Consider the following 16,148-nt stretch of genomic DNA (forward strand, 5'->3'; position numbering starts at 1 on the left):
CATGGGAAGGCAGCCATCTTGCTTCCTTGTCACGTGACCCTCCTTCTCTTCCCCCCCGCCCGGCCGGGTCTTTCACCGCCTTCTCCCCGCTCGCCCCGCCCCGCCGCCAAGGCTGCCATGATTGTGCGGGGCAGCCGGAAAGGGAAGGTGCAGGCCCCACGCGACGGCGGCGGATGGCTCTCGCTGAGCCGGGGGGCTGCTGCTGCTACACTCCTGAGTCAGCCAAAGCCCCGCGCGCCGACGCCGTGTCCTAAAGTGAGAGAGCGCAGCCCCGCTAGGCACACCCCAGGGGCTAACGGCTACCCCCCGGGGAAAGGCTCCTCCCCCACCCCACACACTAAGGGGGCTAACCCCGGGGAGAGGCTCCTCACCCCACCCACTGAGGGGGCTAACCTCCGGGGAGAGGCTCCTTCCCCCACCCCACCCCACCCCACACACTAAGGGGGCTAACCCCCGGGGAAAGGCTCCTCACCGCACACCACACACTGAGGGGGCTCACCCCCTGGGAAAGGCTCCCACCCCACCCACTGAGGGGGCTAACCCCCGGGGAAAGGCTCCTCCCCCCACCCCACACACTGAGGTGGCTAACCCCCGGGGAGAGGCTCCTTCCCCCACCCCACCCCACACACTAAGGGGGCTAACCCCTGGGGAAAGGCTCCTCACCGCACACCACACACTGAGGGGGCTAACCCCCTGGGAAAGGCTCCCACCCCACCCACTGAGGGGGCTAACCCCCGGGGAAAGGCTCCTCCCCCCACCCCACACACTGAGGTGGCTAACCCCCGGGGAGAGGCTTCTCCCCCTGCCCCACATACGGGGGGGGGGGCTAACCCCTGAGGAAAGGCTCCTCCCCATGCCCCACACACTGATGGCAGCTAACCCCAGGGGAAAGGTTCCTCCCCCACCCCACACATTGATGGGGGTTAGCCCCATGGGAAAGGTACCTCCCCCACCCCACACACTGAGGGGGCCTCCCCCACTCATATTGGGGGGATAGCCACATGGGAAAGGCTCCTCCCCTGTCCCACACATGGGGGGTTGGGGGGCTAACCACATGGAAAAGGCTCCTCTGCCCAACCCACATGGTGGGGGGCAACCCCTGTGTGTGACACGCCTCTCCCCACTCATACTAGGAGCTAGCCCCAGGGCGGAGGCTCCTTTCCCCACCGCACACACTGATGGGGGAGCCTAACCTGCTGTTTAATTTGTAATGAAAGAGGTGCCAGGGGCTCAAGCAATTTTTTTTACTTTCATAACTGACATTGCAAGCAGAGGTGCCAGGGGTATGAACATACTAGGACTCAGCCCTGGCACAAATTAAGCACTGGCCTCACCTCGGGGAGGAAGATGTCTCCCCCCACACGCTGCAGGCACCCTTTCCTCGACACCCTGAAGGGGTCTTTTTGGAGCACACACATGCACCTTGAGGCAGCTTTCCATACAACTAGGGATCAATACAGAGTGAGCCTCTTCCAGCCTCTCCACAATGAAGTGGCCTCACACATCCCCTGTGCACTGCTGGGATCTCAGACTCCCCATCCTGAGGAACTGGCAGCTTGCCCTGCTAGGCACGGATACGCACAAAAGGTCTCATTCTCACACAGGCAGTGATGTGGTCTCCCCTCCACACCCATACTGAGGTGTGGGGAGGCTCTAGACGGGTGAGCTCTCTCACAAGGGAATATGTGAATGAAGTTGTTCCCCTCCCCAGTGATGGGGAAACCTTGACCTGGCATGTAGTGTCTATCACAGGCAGTCAGTGAAACCTGGGGCAACAGGTCAGATCACTGCTTCGGTGAGGTCAAACAGCACTCATGTCAGTGAATATGGACCATTTGGTTAGCAATGGATTAATCAGGAAATACTGTACAGTGCCACTGATCTGTATATATGTACTGATAGCCCCAGGCTCCCAAATCCCGTAGACTCACTGACTCCCATTTATTCAGCTAATTGAAATCATTTCCCCCAGGGCTTATTAGATTACATGCCACCCCACATTGCTATTCTTCGCTGTTAGGATAAAACTTTTATTTCTCCACACCAAAGCAAGATCCCAGCTCTGATATTCAGATGTTAGCAGTTGCATACATATAGAAAGACCAGAATATTAGTCAAGATCCACCATGGAGAACTGACAGCAGAATTTTCTTCTCACTGTGTAATTCCTCAGCGTATGCGCAGTGTGCCCCGCCCTTTGATAGCATTGGCATCAGCCAATGAAGAGCCGGTAGCCCACTGTCAAAGTCAGTCAGCAGGCACTCATCAAGGATATGTGACAGTCTGAAATTGACCTCATCTACATTGCAGGTTGTTAGAGAAACCCCATTTGAATAAATTGGACACAATTGCTTTGTCCTGTTTGAAACCGGTTCAAGGATGACCACAGGTGCCTTGGCAGGTCCAAACCTGGTGGACAGATGGTTGGGTCAGTGACGAGTGATTAACAACTGTCGTAGCTGTTGTCATTACGCCAAGCAAATTCCACTGTCATGTCCTGTGGTGGCATAAGTGACCATAAAGGACATCTAGAAGACATGCGAACTGAACAGGTCTGAGTACAGAGGCACATCTCATTTCTCACGGCTCTTGACCAGGAGCACGATGGAAGCCCCCTCATGGCAAATATGAGGCAGTAATTAGATGTCACTGTGTAATTTGGATAATTTCAATCGGCCTTCTTAAAATTAACCCTGTAGTTTTAATTAGGATCAATCTATTTCACCTATCCAAAGCTATTGTGTAGTTAGTGTGTGTTCTTAGCCAGGTGCAGCACCCAGCCACAGGAGTGGCTATATTTCTGTGGAGGGTGAAATAAGATTTTATAGAGTACTGCTTTTGATCTACATATGCAGCTCTCACTAACACCAACTGAAGTGGTGAATGCAGCTCAATACACCCTTTGCAGTGCTTTAAAAGGTATTCTCAGGCCTCAATTGTTATAGTTAGTGCTTAAAATGATTGTTTTAAGTGACATCAAAAGCAAAAATATTTAAAACTATCATCTAAGATGAACCAGACAAATTCAGGTATCACTGACTCTATGACTTAAGAGTTTATGACTTAGTAATAGGGAATGGTAAGATTTTATTTTATATTTTCTGATGTGCAAAATACATCTAATACTATTTTACACTTGTATAGCATCTCTCAATGATGATTATAAAATGCTTCATTTTTGACGATTAGGATACATAAACTAAGTGACTTGCTCAAGATCACAGAACAAACCAGTCATAGAAGCTGGAAAGGAACCCTGTCATCCTGACTGTTATATCTATTTCCAAACAAAAAACATTATTTAATGTTAGTTAAGGTTGTCTTCACTAATAAACTAAACCATGAAAAAGTTAAGAAATACAAAGGCAAGGCTTAAAAAGTTGCTAAGTCAAACACTAAAAAATGCCAGAATGAATGGTACCTGTGCAACCTTATTTCAGCCCCCTTGTGTATATGCATAATAATCTGACCTTGACTTTGCTGCTACCATTTGACTACAGCCTGACTTGGCAGCTTTTAAATCCTTTTTCATTCTTAAGTTTGTATTTTCTAATTTTTTATGGCTTAATTTATTGATCAGAGCAAACTTTAACTAACATTAAACAAAGATTTTGGTTATAAGTTTCCTTATTTTTTTTATAGAAAGAAAATGTTTATGTATGTGCTATTTAAATAAAACATTTGTTTAATGGTTACGGTTTCACAGCAGTGGAAAAATAAGATTTACTGCAGCTTCTAGATAGGGACTCAATTATAATCTCTCTCTTTTTTAAAAAAAGGTAAATACTCAGAAAGTCATAGTCTTCAATTTAGGGAAAAATATAAACTATCCATGAAATGGAAATGGAATTGTGTATTTTTTTATGTAACTTTTTTTTTTTTTTTTTTTTTTTTTTTTTTAAAAGGAAAGTAACAGTTACCCTCTGAAAAGAAATAGTGTGACCTACCTCTATACAAACCCAAAGGAGCTCATGCAAACTTAGTTTGCTTTCCTTCCAGCTCCTCCCTGGACTCTTTTTATATTAATGTTACGGCAGTCTGAGGTAAATCAGTATTTAAGGCAGTCATTGGTATGACAACCAAGGCAACAATGATTCTCATCAAGTATTTGAATAAAGTAGAGGGAGGAATAATGAGTGGCTGATTGTCTCTGAAGTCACTGCTAATGCTCAGGAAGCAGCAAATGTGCAGTGTGGGGGGGGGGAAAAATCACGCTTTTCTGGTGTTTCAGTTTCCTCAAACTTGCTAAAAAATCCAACAACATGCAAATAGAAAACACACATTGGAGATCATTCCACACTCATTAATTAGTGGCTGGAATTTGGTTCAAGTTCCCCATCGCATGTTTCCAAAAAAGGGTTCAGAAAAAAAGATGAGACATTAGATGCAGACTGTGTAAAACAGAAAATTCTGATGCAACCTAACTATGGTCTCGCTACTGCAAGACCGTAATACCCCTCTCCTAACTATTAAAAATTCTCCCTACTTAGAACAGAAATTTCACTAACATGCTCCACCACAATCTTCTGTCCCTTCAATATTGTTTTCTTTACTGGACTTCAAGGTTCAGTCCTTGACTTTGTCAGGAAGCCTTTTAAAGACACATACAATTAAAACCATTTTCATTTAAACTCCATGAACATCAATAATTTAAAGAAAGATCTGGTTATTTGCTTTGATGTTTAAATTATAGAGTAATATCCATCAAAGTTAATCAGGAGTCCTTATTTAGCATGTTTCATTGGGTTCATGGATGACAAATGTCCTGGGGCTTTTTGTAATTTGTGTATTTATAGTGGGAGACACATACTTAATATATTTTCTGATTATGAAATGGTGGACATTTTTCCCCCTCAGATTTGTCTGGAACAACTGCTTATCCTCCTCTAAATCTGACTAATCATAGATTCAGAGATAAAGGTATATTTAGATCCCCACCTCCCTTTTACATAGGAGCTGTAGGACATTCCATTCTATAGGAATAAAGAGTTTTCAATATTAAAATTAGTATTTTGGTCCATCAAAAACAGCATTCTACAAGCAAAACTATTTAATCCCTAATGTTTCAGAGCAATACACACAAGTAACTTTATTTACATGCATAAAGGGTTGCAGGATCCCACATATTGCACTTAAACAATACTTAGGTTTCAGAGTAACAGCCGTGTTAGTCTGTATTCGCAAAAAGAAAAGGAGTACTTGTGGCACCTTACAGACTAACCAATTTATTTGAGCATAAGCATTCGTGAGCTACAGCTCACTTCATCGGATGCATACTGTGGAAAGTGTAGAAGATCTTTTTATATACACACAAAGCATGAAAAAATGCCTCCTCCCACCCCACTCTCCTGCTGGTAATAGCTTATCTAAAGTGATCACTCGCCTTACAATGTGTATGATAATCAAGTTGGGCCATTTCCAGCACAAATCCAGGGTTTAACAAGAACGTCGGGGGGGGGGGGTAGGAAAAAACAAGGGGAAATAGGTTACATCGTACCAAAAGGACTGAAGGTAAAAAATCCATTACAATCTACATACCACACAGACTATGCTGACAGCTTGTGCCACACGCTCTCAAAGAAACTGCGGAATCACCTGATCAATATCCTCTACAGCAAACAGGGAAAGATTAAGAATGAGCTCTCAAAAATAGATACTCTCATAAAAAACCAACCTTCCACACAAACTTCCTCGTGGCTGGACTTTACTAAAACTAGACAAGCCATTTACAACACACACTTTGCTTCTCTACAAAAGAAAAAGGACACTAAACTTTCTAAACTACTACATGCCACAAGGGGCCACAGCAATGGTTCCCTCAACCCACCCAGCAATATTGTTAACCTATCCAACTATACTCTCAGCCCAGCAGAAGCAGCTGTCCTATCTCGGGGCCTCTCCTTCTGCCCCTCCACCCCCACGAACATGATACAGTTCTGTGGTGACCTAGAATCCTATTTTCGACATCTCCGACTCAAGGAATATTTCCAACACACCTCTGAACAACATACTAATCCACAGAGACCTCCCTACCAACACTACAAAAAGAAGGATTCTAGGTGGACTCCTCCTGAAGGTCGAAACAGCAGACTGGACTTCTACATAGAGTGCTTCCGCCGACGTGCACGGGCTGAAATTGTGGAAAAGCAGCATCACTTGCCCCATAACCTCAGCCATACAGAACACAATGCCATCCACAGCCTCAGAAACAACTCTGACATCAAAAAGGCTGACAAAGGAGGTGCTGTTGTCATCATGAATAGGTCGGAATATGAACAAGAGGCTGCTCGGCAGCTCTCCAACACCACTTTCTGCAAGCCATTACCCTCTGATCCCACTGAGAGTTACCAAAAGAAACTACAACATTTGCTCAAAAAACTCCCTGAAAAAGCACAAGATCAAATCCGCACAGACACACCCCTGGAACCTCGACCTGGGATATTCTATCTACTACCCAAGATCCATAAACCTGGAAATCCTGGGTGCCCCATCATCTCAGGCATTGACACCCTGACAGCAGGATTGTCTGGCTATGTAGACTCCCTCCTCAGGTCCTACGCTACCAGCACTCCCAGCTACCTTCGAGACACCACTGACTTCCTGAGGAAGCTACAATCCATCGGTGATCTTCCTGATAACACCATCCTGGCCACTATGGATGTAGAAGCCCTCTACACCAACATTCCACACAAAGATGGACTACAAGCCATCAAGAACACTATCCCCGATAATGTCACGGCTAACCTGGTGGCTGAACTTTGTGACTTTGTCCTCACCCATAACTATTTCACATTTGGGGACAATGTATACCTTCAAATCAGTGGCACTGCTATGGGTACCCACATGGCCCCACAGTATGCCAACATTTTTATGGCTGACTTAGAACAACGCTTCCTCAGCTCTCGTCCCCTAACGCCCCTACTCTACTTGCGCTATATTGATGACATCTTCATCATCTGGACCCATGGAAAAGAAGCCCTTGAGGAATTACACCATGATTTCAACAATTTCCATCCCACCATCAACCTCAGCCTGGTCCAGTCCACACAAGAGATCCACTTCCTGTACACTACAGTGCTAATAAACGATGGTCACATAAACACCACCCTATACCGGAAACCTACTGACCGCTATTCCTACCTACATGCCTCCAGCTTTCACCCTGACCACACCACACGATCCATCGTCTACAGCCAAGCTCTGCGATACAACCGCATTTGCTCCAATCCCTCAGACAGAGACAAACACCTACAAGATCTCTATCAAGCATTCTTACAACTACAATACCCACCTGCAGAAGTGAAGAAACAGATTGATAGAGCCAGAAGAGTTCCCAGAAGTCACCTACTACAGGACAGGCCTAACAAAGAAAATAACAGAACGCCACTAGCCGTCACCTTCAGCCCCCAACTAAAACCCCTCCAACGCATTATTAAGGATCTACAACCTATCCTGAAGGATGACCCAACACTCTCACAAATCTTGGGAGACAGGCCTGTCCTTGCCTACAGACAGCCCCCCAACCTGAAGCAAATACTCACCAGCAACCACATACCACACAACAGAACCACTAACCCAGGAACCTATCCTTGCAACAAAGCCCCTTTGCCAACTGTGCCCACATATCTATTCAGGGGACACCATCACAGGGCCTAATATCAGCCACACCATCAGAGGCTCGTTCACCTGCACATCCACCAATGTGATATATGCCATCATGTGCCAGCAATGCCCCTCTGCCTTGTACATTGGTCAAACTGGACAGTCTCTACGTAAAAGAATAAATGGACACAAATCAGATGTCAAGAATTAACATTCATAAACCAGTCGGAGAACACTTCAATCTCTCTGGTCACGCGATTACAGACATGAAAGTTGCGATATTACAACAAAAAAAACTTCAAATCCAGACTCCAGCGAGAAACTGTTGAATTGGAATTCATTTGCAAATTGGATACAATTAACTTAGGCTTGAATAGAGACTGGGAGTGGCTAAGTCATTATGCAAGGTAACCTATTTCCCCTTGTTTTTTCCTACCCCCCCCCCCCACCTCAGACGTTCTTGTTAAACCCTGGATTTGTGCTGGAAATGGCCCACCTTGATTATCATACACATTGTAAAGAGAGCGGTCACTTTAGATAAGCTATTACCAGCAGGAGAGTTGGGTGGGAGGAGATATTTTTTCATGCTTTGTGTGTATATAAAAAGATCTTCTACACTTTCCACAGTATGCATCCGATGAAGTGAGCTGTAGCTCACGAAAGCTTATGCTCAAATAAATTGGTTAGTCTCTAAGGTGCCACAACTACTCCTTTTCTTTAAACAATACTGCATATTTTGGACAGCAGGAGAAAAGACAATATCCTTCATGCTAAATTGTTTTAATCTACGTTTCAAATCTGATTTTTCCTCAATGATATATTAACTCCCAATACAACAAAGATGTTGATCAATTACTCTTTTGTAATTCTGTGATTTACTCTTTGCTCTCACATTAGTTTAAGCTTCAGAATGACAAAGATTTTTTTCCCATGGCACATTAAGTAAAAACCTACATGAACGATTACTAATTTGTTTTTGAGTAGCAGCCGTGTTAGTCTGTATTCGCAAAAAGAAAAGAAGTACTTGTGGCACCTTAGAGACTAACAAATTTATTTGAGCATCCGATGAAGTGAGCTGTAGCTCACAAAAGCTTATGCTCAAATAAATTGGTTAGTCTCTAAAGTGCCACAAGTACTCCTTTTCTAATTTGTTTTTGCACCTTTCTCCATTTGTTAGCAATAAATTATTTATGTGTAGGTTAAATACCCTGTGGTTTGTTAATGTGTAATTTTACATATTATCTTTAGGACTGTATTTCATTATATATCACTTGCTTTAGTGATAAGAAAGAAAGAGTAATAATAAAAAGGTATGAATCAGAAAAAGTATCCAAGGGGGTGGGTGTGGTTTTGAGTATGCCAATGTTTGTCTTTTTCTGATTCATACCTAAACTAGTGGGGAAAGTGACAAGAGAAATTTGGGTCACTTTTCAAAGATTTCTTGAAGTTTGTGTTGGAAACTGACTATTTACAGATAGGATTGTACTAAAACAACAAAGATCATAGGGAAAGGAGGCCTCTTCTCCTTGCTTATTGATAACTTCCCTTGAAAGCCTTTTCAGAACAGTCCGATGTAAAATATCTCTGAATCAGATTATATTACTGCATAATGTTTCTCCAAACAAAAAAGCAAGCTCACTAGTGTAAATGATCATGTTGTATCTTACATGGAAATGATTAATAACCTGTTAAAACTTCAATAATTATAAAAAAAAATCTCTGAAACTAAGAGTTTACTGTCATACACACCTCTCTCTCTCACACACACACACACACACACACTAGCATTGCTTGATGCATGAAGGCTTTTCAAGGAGTATGTTTGTCATTAGTGTAATCAGTCACTAATGGTATAGTTCACGGAAAGCAAGACTATCTAGTGATTTATGTCCTATCAGTCTCTGCTGTAATATCATGGTAAATTCAGGGTGATGAAAACTCAGAAAAAGATACAAGTAGCAGAACACCAGACAAAGTCTAAAATATATCCCAAACACAGTCTATAAAATATGTAAATAACTTTTAGCGACTTTTTAAGGGTATGTCTTTGTTGGCAGAGTTACAGTGCCGCCCAGAGAGCACTGAAGGGAAACCATAAGCTCACCATGAATACCACACAGCTAGGTAAGTCTCGTCTTTGGCTTTAAATATAAAATATATATATTGTTCATATTGCATCGTTCTCCCACATTTTGTAATTAATCATTCAGAACAAGCAGCAATTTAAAGAATGCAGGATTGGACCCTTAAGCAACCAGAATCCTCTCTGAAGTCTATAAGAGTTAAGTGCAAAAGGAATGCAGGACTGTGGAAGCAGTGTCATATCAAACTGGTGAAGCTATAATGTTGCTGCTTCTTAAATTTCAGCTCTGATTTCAAAATAATTTGGATGCGCTTGGCCCTGTATTATTTCAAGTCTGGTTTCTCCTGAATTTCTCTCATGCATTTAATCCAGAAAAAATGCAAATATTTAAAGATTAAAAAGTTTATTTTGCAGTATATTTAATGAAAGGGGCAAGAGTGGTGAAAATGAACTAAAGTACAAAAAATAAATACACTTCATATTATAATAATGACATTACATTCCACAAAAATAAAGTGAATTGAAAATTAAATATGTATAAATAAATACAAATATATCAAATTACAAAAACAAATTCTGGCACTTGTCAAGAAGGCCTTATGAAAGTTAAAAATTTTTTGCTATGATATTTTAGTACACAAACTTTGAAACAGTCTTAAAGTAAAAAAGGTTTAGTTAAGAAACCTCAACAAAAGTTGAACATTCATTTTTAAAATAAATATTTAGACTAAGCCTACTTTTACGTATTGCCTCAAATGCCAATTAAGTACAGAAAACATCTACAATCAATTTTTAGCACTAGCATACAACAGCAAGCCAGTCTAAAGTTGCCAACTGCAAGGTAGTCTAGAATTCTTAATAAAATAGGATGCATTTCACTTGTCATTCTTTGTTACTCTTGAAACGTTTTCCTCTAAAAGACTGATAACAGAGTAATGCAAAAATTAAGAACAAAAATAACGTTTTGAAAATGACTAGAAATCCAAGAAGTTCAGATCATCATAATAAGTCTTTGTATTATGGTGGGAAACTAAAGAACAATAACCTTTAAACAGATAGGTGCAGGTCTTCAGCTGGTGTAAATTAACACCAGCTGAGGATCTGCCTCAGAGCCTTCAAATAAGACCACAGTACACAACCACTGAGTAGTCTGTTAATCCTCTAAATATTTCTTTGTATTAGGATTGCCTCTTTTTCAAGTACATGTCTGGCTCAGTTTAAAATACTGCATGATAAGTAACATTTGCTTATAATAATGCAACAAAAGGTACAGGATAAGGTACTGATTTGTCAATGGAAACCATAACTTGTAGGTTTAAGGCCATCCCCAAACAAGTTCTATTAATTCATAAATGCATTTTTGTATTAAGGCATTTTTCCTTCCACCTATTTAATTTTTATATTGAGATATTTAATGAATATTGACAATATTTTGGGTCAAGTCTGCTGTTATACCAATGCCAACCTGGATTAACTGCACTGAAGCTAAGAGTTATAGCAAATTTATACTAGTGAATCAGTAGAACTTGACATTTTTATTAAATATGTACCCTTTAATATGTTTAAGCAGTCCTCCTCTCTACCACCCTTAAAGCTGTGGGGATACATAAGTATGCTATTGACTGAATAATACCTGCCTTTAAGGATGGATATACACAGGGGAAAGATTTTCACTATTTTATTTGAAAACCAAGGAAAGTTTCAAAGAAGCTCATTATCAAGATTAAAATTACTAAGCAGCCTCTCTTTAAAGAAGCATGTTCATAATGGCTGAAATAGCCAAAAAGACAGGGGCAAACAGGAGCATGTGTTTTGGAGGTTAAGTCTTGCAAAGTTTTAGGGACTCAGAACATGGAAGCATGGCTTCAGTGCTTGGATCTATTACTAATGACAGTATTTTTTATTTAAAAAAAAAAAACTGTTCCAAGTTACTTGTTTAGACAATAAAGTAGATCTAGGAATGTCAAAAATAAAACAGTAAGACACATAATGGTATGAAACAGTCATCTGTATGACTGCTGAGGACAATTAAAGTCTGAAGCGGCAAACAAAGTCTTTCCTTCTGGAACTCTTGTACACAGTGTCATAGAATTGCTACATCTTAATTATATTTCATCTTGATCAAAATATAGTTTGGAATTAGAAAATGCAGTAAACAGTATGGAGGAAAAATTGCCTGGAATGTTTCATCATAGTGGCCTAAATTCACCACCCGTGTGAACAGGGGCGACTTCATTCATGTACATGGAATTGCACATTTATGCCAACAATTAATTCAGGTCCATGTCTGAAACACAGTCAACAGAAATGAGTTTAACAATATCAGTCATTAGTATTTAAATTGACAGGTTAACACATTCATATGTGATGATACACTCAGCGATGCTGCTCTCAAACAAATACACAGAGGAAAAACACACAGTATTGTTACAGTTGAATAAGTCATCTTTTCTTTGTGTAACTTCTCTAACTTTAGGGTAAAAGGCTAAAATAGGTACACATATAGGAAATCAGTTATGCAGACTACCGTGTCTGAACTGCAATTGTAAATATATTTCCGAGAATAAAAAAAAGTGCATGATAGATACAAGAATAAGTCAGAGAGATGGCAAAAAGATACAAACAAACATAACGTTGCACTATATTCTTCTCTATAGCAAAGCATTTTGAATGTGGACATATGTATGCAGTAATATGAATACCTAACAGGTTTGTACCATGCAATTTGTTTTCATGAGTATAAGAACTGAACTTATTTGTAGCCTTCTCCATTACTTTAACATCATTCCATAAAAATCTACTGTATGTCCTTAAAATATGCAAAATGTTATGTTAAATGTGTACGTTTGTCAATTCAAAGCATACATATAGGAGATGCAAGATCTGAACCAATGGTGAAGAGACTATTGCATTAAAATAGCCTTTTTTTTTTTTTATCCGAGTGAGTGCTGTCGTCTTAAATTGTCACAACATTTGGCTTCTTTCTTTGGATTCTTCCTGCATATACTCCTAAAAATAAAGCAGAAACAAAAAGTTAACATTCTGTGATTGTAACTGTTCTTTTTATAAAAAAATTGTCCAATAAACACTGAAAAATGTAAGGACAGGAATACACAAACTTGTTCAAATATGCCTTTAAATAGATGTATTTTAAAATTAATATTTTTCATAATTCTATATCTCAAATACCTTAAAATGAATAAAACAGGTTATTCGAGTTGTAAAAAGGCTTGTAAATAACTATACATTATAGCATTTTCTTCCTCAGTAAGTGTTCCCCTTGCTTTCCTGCTACTCCAAAACACCTATAACTGCAATATATAAATTTTAAAAAGATTAGAAAACTTGAAATGATGGCGGTTTCCATATTGTTCTATAACACTTGATTACATAAAATTAGCTAAGCATTTTAAGCTACTATGGATCATTTAACTCTTCTAAACTGCCTAACTCTTCACTATTATACAATGAATATCTACCATCATTTTACTATATTACATCCCTATAAGACAAATATAAAAAACTCAATCTTTCTCACCATCCTAACTCCCACCCTCAAAGGCAGAAGTATCTTAAGAACCACCCAAGAAAGACAGACTGAGCAAGAACAACGCAAAGCATAAATACACAACCTAAATACATTAGCATCTTACATTTTAATTGTACTATTTCAGTAAGTTATTTATGGGCCTGATCTCCCCCACCCCCAAATATCCATGCACAGAGGAAACTCTCTGCATGTAAAAGGGAATGGGGGTTCAGCCCCTCCACAGCATCCCTTTCACCCCACCCTATGGAGTCCACACAGGGTGAGGAGCGAAGCCTGAGCAGGTCAGAAGGAAGCAGTTGGTAGATCAGGAGCAAGGTGCACATTCGTCTCCCAATGGCTCTATTTTAGTTCCACAAATCAACTCTCCCTTCTACCCCACTTTCACCAAGGCAGCTGCAGATGAGTGGTCATCCTGGTAGCATAGCTCCAATGGATATGAGGGAGGGGATGGAAAAATAGAGCACCCTTCATGGAGATGGCCTTGGCTTCCTGCAACATCATCCAGTTTATTTCAAGGGGGTGAGGAGGCAAACCCTCCTCTCACCACCACCAAAAAAACAAGAGAAGGAACTCTGAAGAGATCCTCTTGGAGATTTCCTCCCCAAAGCTCCTCTAACAGATTTTACTATAGGAACAGGTGAGGTGGACATACACTAAGAGGGTATGTTTTCCCTTTAGCTCTAATGTATCTAGAAAAACTACCTAAGGAGTTACATCAATGTCAAGAAGGAGGCTATAGACTTAAACAGACTAGAACAAAGACAGGGAAAATATACAAGTCAGAGAACACTCAAATCCTAATAAAGTTGAACTGTCTTTTCAGGAGTAACTTATTAGAGGTCTCTGAGTTGAAATTCATAACCAGAATTTAAGTACTGTATATATAAGCCATCAAACAGAGTTCTTCTTATACTAAGAATCTGAGTCACATTTTGGCTTATGCCTCTCCAAAGGGAGATATGTCAATTCTGTGAATCTGGAAGAATTCTATCATGCTGGGAACAAGCATGTTTCAAGATTAATGGCTCAGTTGTTGCAGGCTACTGGGCAAAGGGCTAGACTTCAACATTTTCCAGACACCTGTGTAGCGAAATATGCACAGTGCTCAGCAGTGAGATGAAAGGGTGGGAAGGGGAGTGGAGAAAGGCCAGGTCTTAGGTACTTGCATGCAATCCACTGAACAGGATGATGTGAGTAGATGCTATTTTTAGGATGTTCTGTTACTCCTACTGGCAGCCAGGAAAAGTGGGTACTTATAGGCGCTTAAGAGCTGCACTTAGAAGAAACAGAGCAAGGCAGCTTCGGAAATTCTAAAGGTCTTACCACATCAGTATCCCTCACAGCTCATCACAAAAATGTTCTTGCCGACCCAGCAACGTGCAATGCCTGCACCCCTCAGCTTACCCATGGTCCAATAAGATGAAGTAACAGGGCTGATGAACATGGTGCCTTATCAGTGCCACAACACTACTTTCTCAACCCTCATGTGCACACTACATGGATCAAAGCCTACCTACAGGAAATAAACTGACAGTTTTGAATATATTCACCACTGATCTGGATTTTACCTTTAAAAAACAAAAAGCAGTCTTATTTCCCATTAAAATCAATTTACAAAACAATTAAGAATAGCCATGAGTGTATGTGAGAAAGAAACAGAGTATATAGAAAGATTATTTTACCTATCGTTATGGAAAAGTCTTATAGAATTCAGTAGGAATTAAACCAATAGGGCTATATAGAAATTTAGTACGAGTCCACAGAATTTATTACAAATTCATCTTTTTATAGTTTAACCCTGTATAGAATTCAAGGGATATATACAAGAGATACAATTCTATATTAATGTCTGTGTATGTGGTAGTTAGAGAACTGCAAAAACTAAACTACAAAAAGTTTCTCCTTTTCTAGTAATTTCTATAGGACATTTCCTTAAGGTTTTGGCTTTTAGTCTATACTCCCAACCTACATAGTTGATGGAAAAAGTAAAAGCTATTTATTGTTTCCCTGCTGTCAGGTGTACCAGCTATGTTCAGCAGAAGTGCAACTCTAGATTTCAAAACATGCCCAGTATGTTTAGATGTTCCAGTTTAAAAAAACAAAACAAAAAAAACCTTCTCTCTTAACTAAGATAGACGTGGGCACGTAGATCCAGAATTAGAGGAGTTAAACTCACTAGCAAAAGGCATAGACACTTAATTTGAAATTCACCTTTGTTCCAAAGCTCAATATTAAAGGCAAAAAAGGACACAAAAACAGAAGTGTTCAATTAGTGGTCCTAAATGAAAAATTATTTTGCGTACTAGAGGGGAGAAGATATTCAATCAATGGTTGTAATTGAGAGAGCAAGACCAAGCTTTGGAGATGGAATTTCAAATGACAGTCAGAGAAAAAAAAAAAAAGAGGAAGAAAGAGTAGATGGGTTGGTACATGAGCATTTCACTTCTAGTGATAGGCATTCAAGTTCTGATTGGCTCAGAAGTAAGATTAAGTCTGATTTCCACATTCTAAACCCAACAAACCCACCATGTCATTTTCAGGCTGTGCTTAAGGAATGTCAAAAACTAAAACAGCAGAGGTGTTGTAGGTCAGTACTAACATGCACTAGCAGAGTTATGGAAAGAAATATGCCTACACCAAGCCAGTTCTGAGTCTTCATTTTCAGGAGCACACTCACAAATGTAAGATAAAATAAAAGAACGTACATGAATTTGTTTAGCTTTCAGTTGGTTTTTTTTTTTTTTTTTTTTATTTATTAAAGATTTTAGTTATTTGGGCATGACCACTCCCTGAAAACAATTCTGTTGCCTTGCCCACATTAAACAGTTTACAGTGCATCTTTTGAAAACAGTTTGTTATATTCCAAACTCAAGGTGGGTTTTTTTTTATAATCGAATAATTAATTATTCTGTA

The 16,148-nt window shown here is 40.3% G+C and overlaps 2 protein-coding genes and 1 long non-coding RNA gene across 34 annotated transcripts in view; 1 reads left to right on the forward strand and 2 right to left on the reverse strand.

The window, feature by feature from the left end:
• VPS35L (VPS35 endosomal protein sorting factor like) overlaps positions 1 to 278 on the reverse strand; it is a 116,510-nt gene extending 116,232 nt beyond the window's left edge. For 4 of the 5 annotated variants that reach the window (XR_006284562.1, XM_043524516.1, XM_037911765.2 and 1 more), the window contains exon 1: positions 1 to 94. Coding sequence is in view for 4 of the 5 variants with exons in the window: in XM_043524516.1 (XP_043380451.1) it covers positions 1 to 17 (17 nt within the window). In the remaining variant the exon portion in view is untranslated. The other variant, XM_037911764.2, reaches the window with a different exon arrangement.
• The window catches only part of LOC122462168, a 24,794-nt gene continuing 8,775 nt past the window's right edge, over positions 130 to 16,148 (forward strand). The window contains exons 1-2 of the long non-coding RNA XR_006284563.1: positions 130 to 255; positions 9,660 to 9,726. This is a non-coding gene — a long non-coding RNA (uncharacterized LOC122462168). The remainder of the gene's footprint in view (positions 256 to 9,659; positions 9,727 to 16,148) is intronic.
• CCP110 (centriolar coiled-coil protein 110) overlaps positions 10,072 to 16,148 on the reverse strand; it is a 25,729-nt gene continuing 19,652 nt past the window's right edge. For 22 of the 28 annotated variants that reach the window (XM_043524507.1, XM_043524514.1, XM_043524504.1 and 19 more), the window contains one exon: positions 10,072 to 12,694. In XM_043524507.1, the coding sequence (XP_043380442.1) occupies positions 12,642 to 12,694 (53 nt within the window). In that variant the 3' untranslated portion in view covers positions 10,072 to 12,641. Of the gene's footprint in view, positions 12,997 to 16,148 lie in introns of all 28 variants that reach the window. The other 6 variants (XR_006284557.1, XR_006284555.1, XR_006284560.1 and 3 more) reach the window with 3 other exon arrangements.

Source organism: Chelonia mydas, chromosome 10 (genome assembly GCF_015237465.2).
Source record: "Chelonia mydas isolate rCheMyd1 chromosome 10, rCheMyd1.pri.v2, whole genome shotgun sequence".
Lineage (NCBI taxonomy): Eukaryota > Metazoa > Chordata > Testudines > Cheloniidae > Chelonia > Chelonia mydas.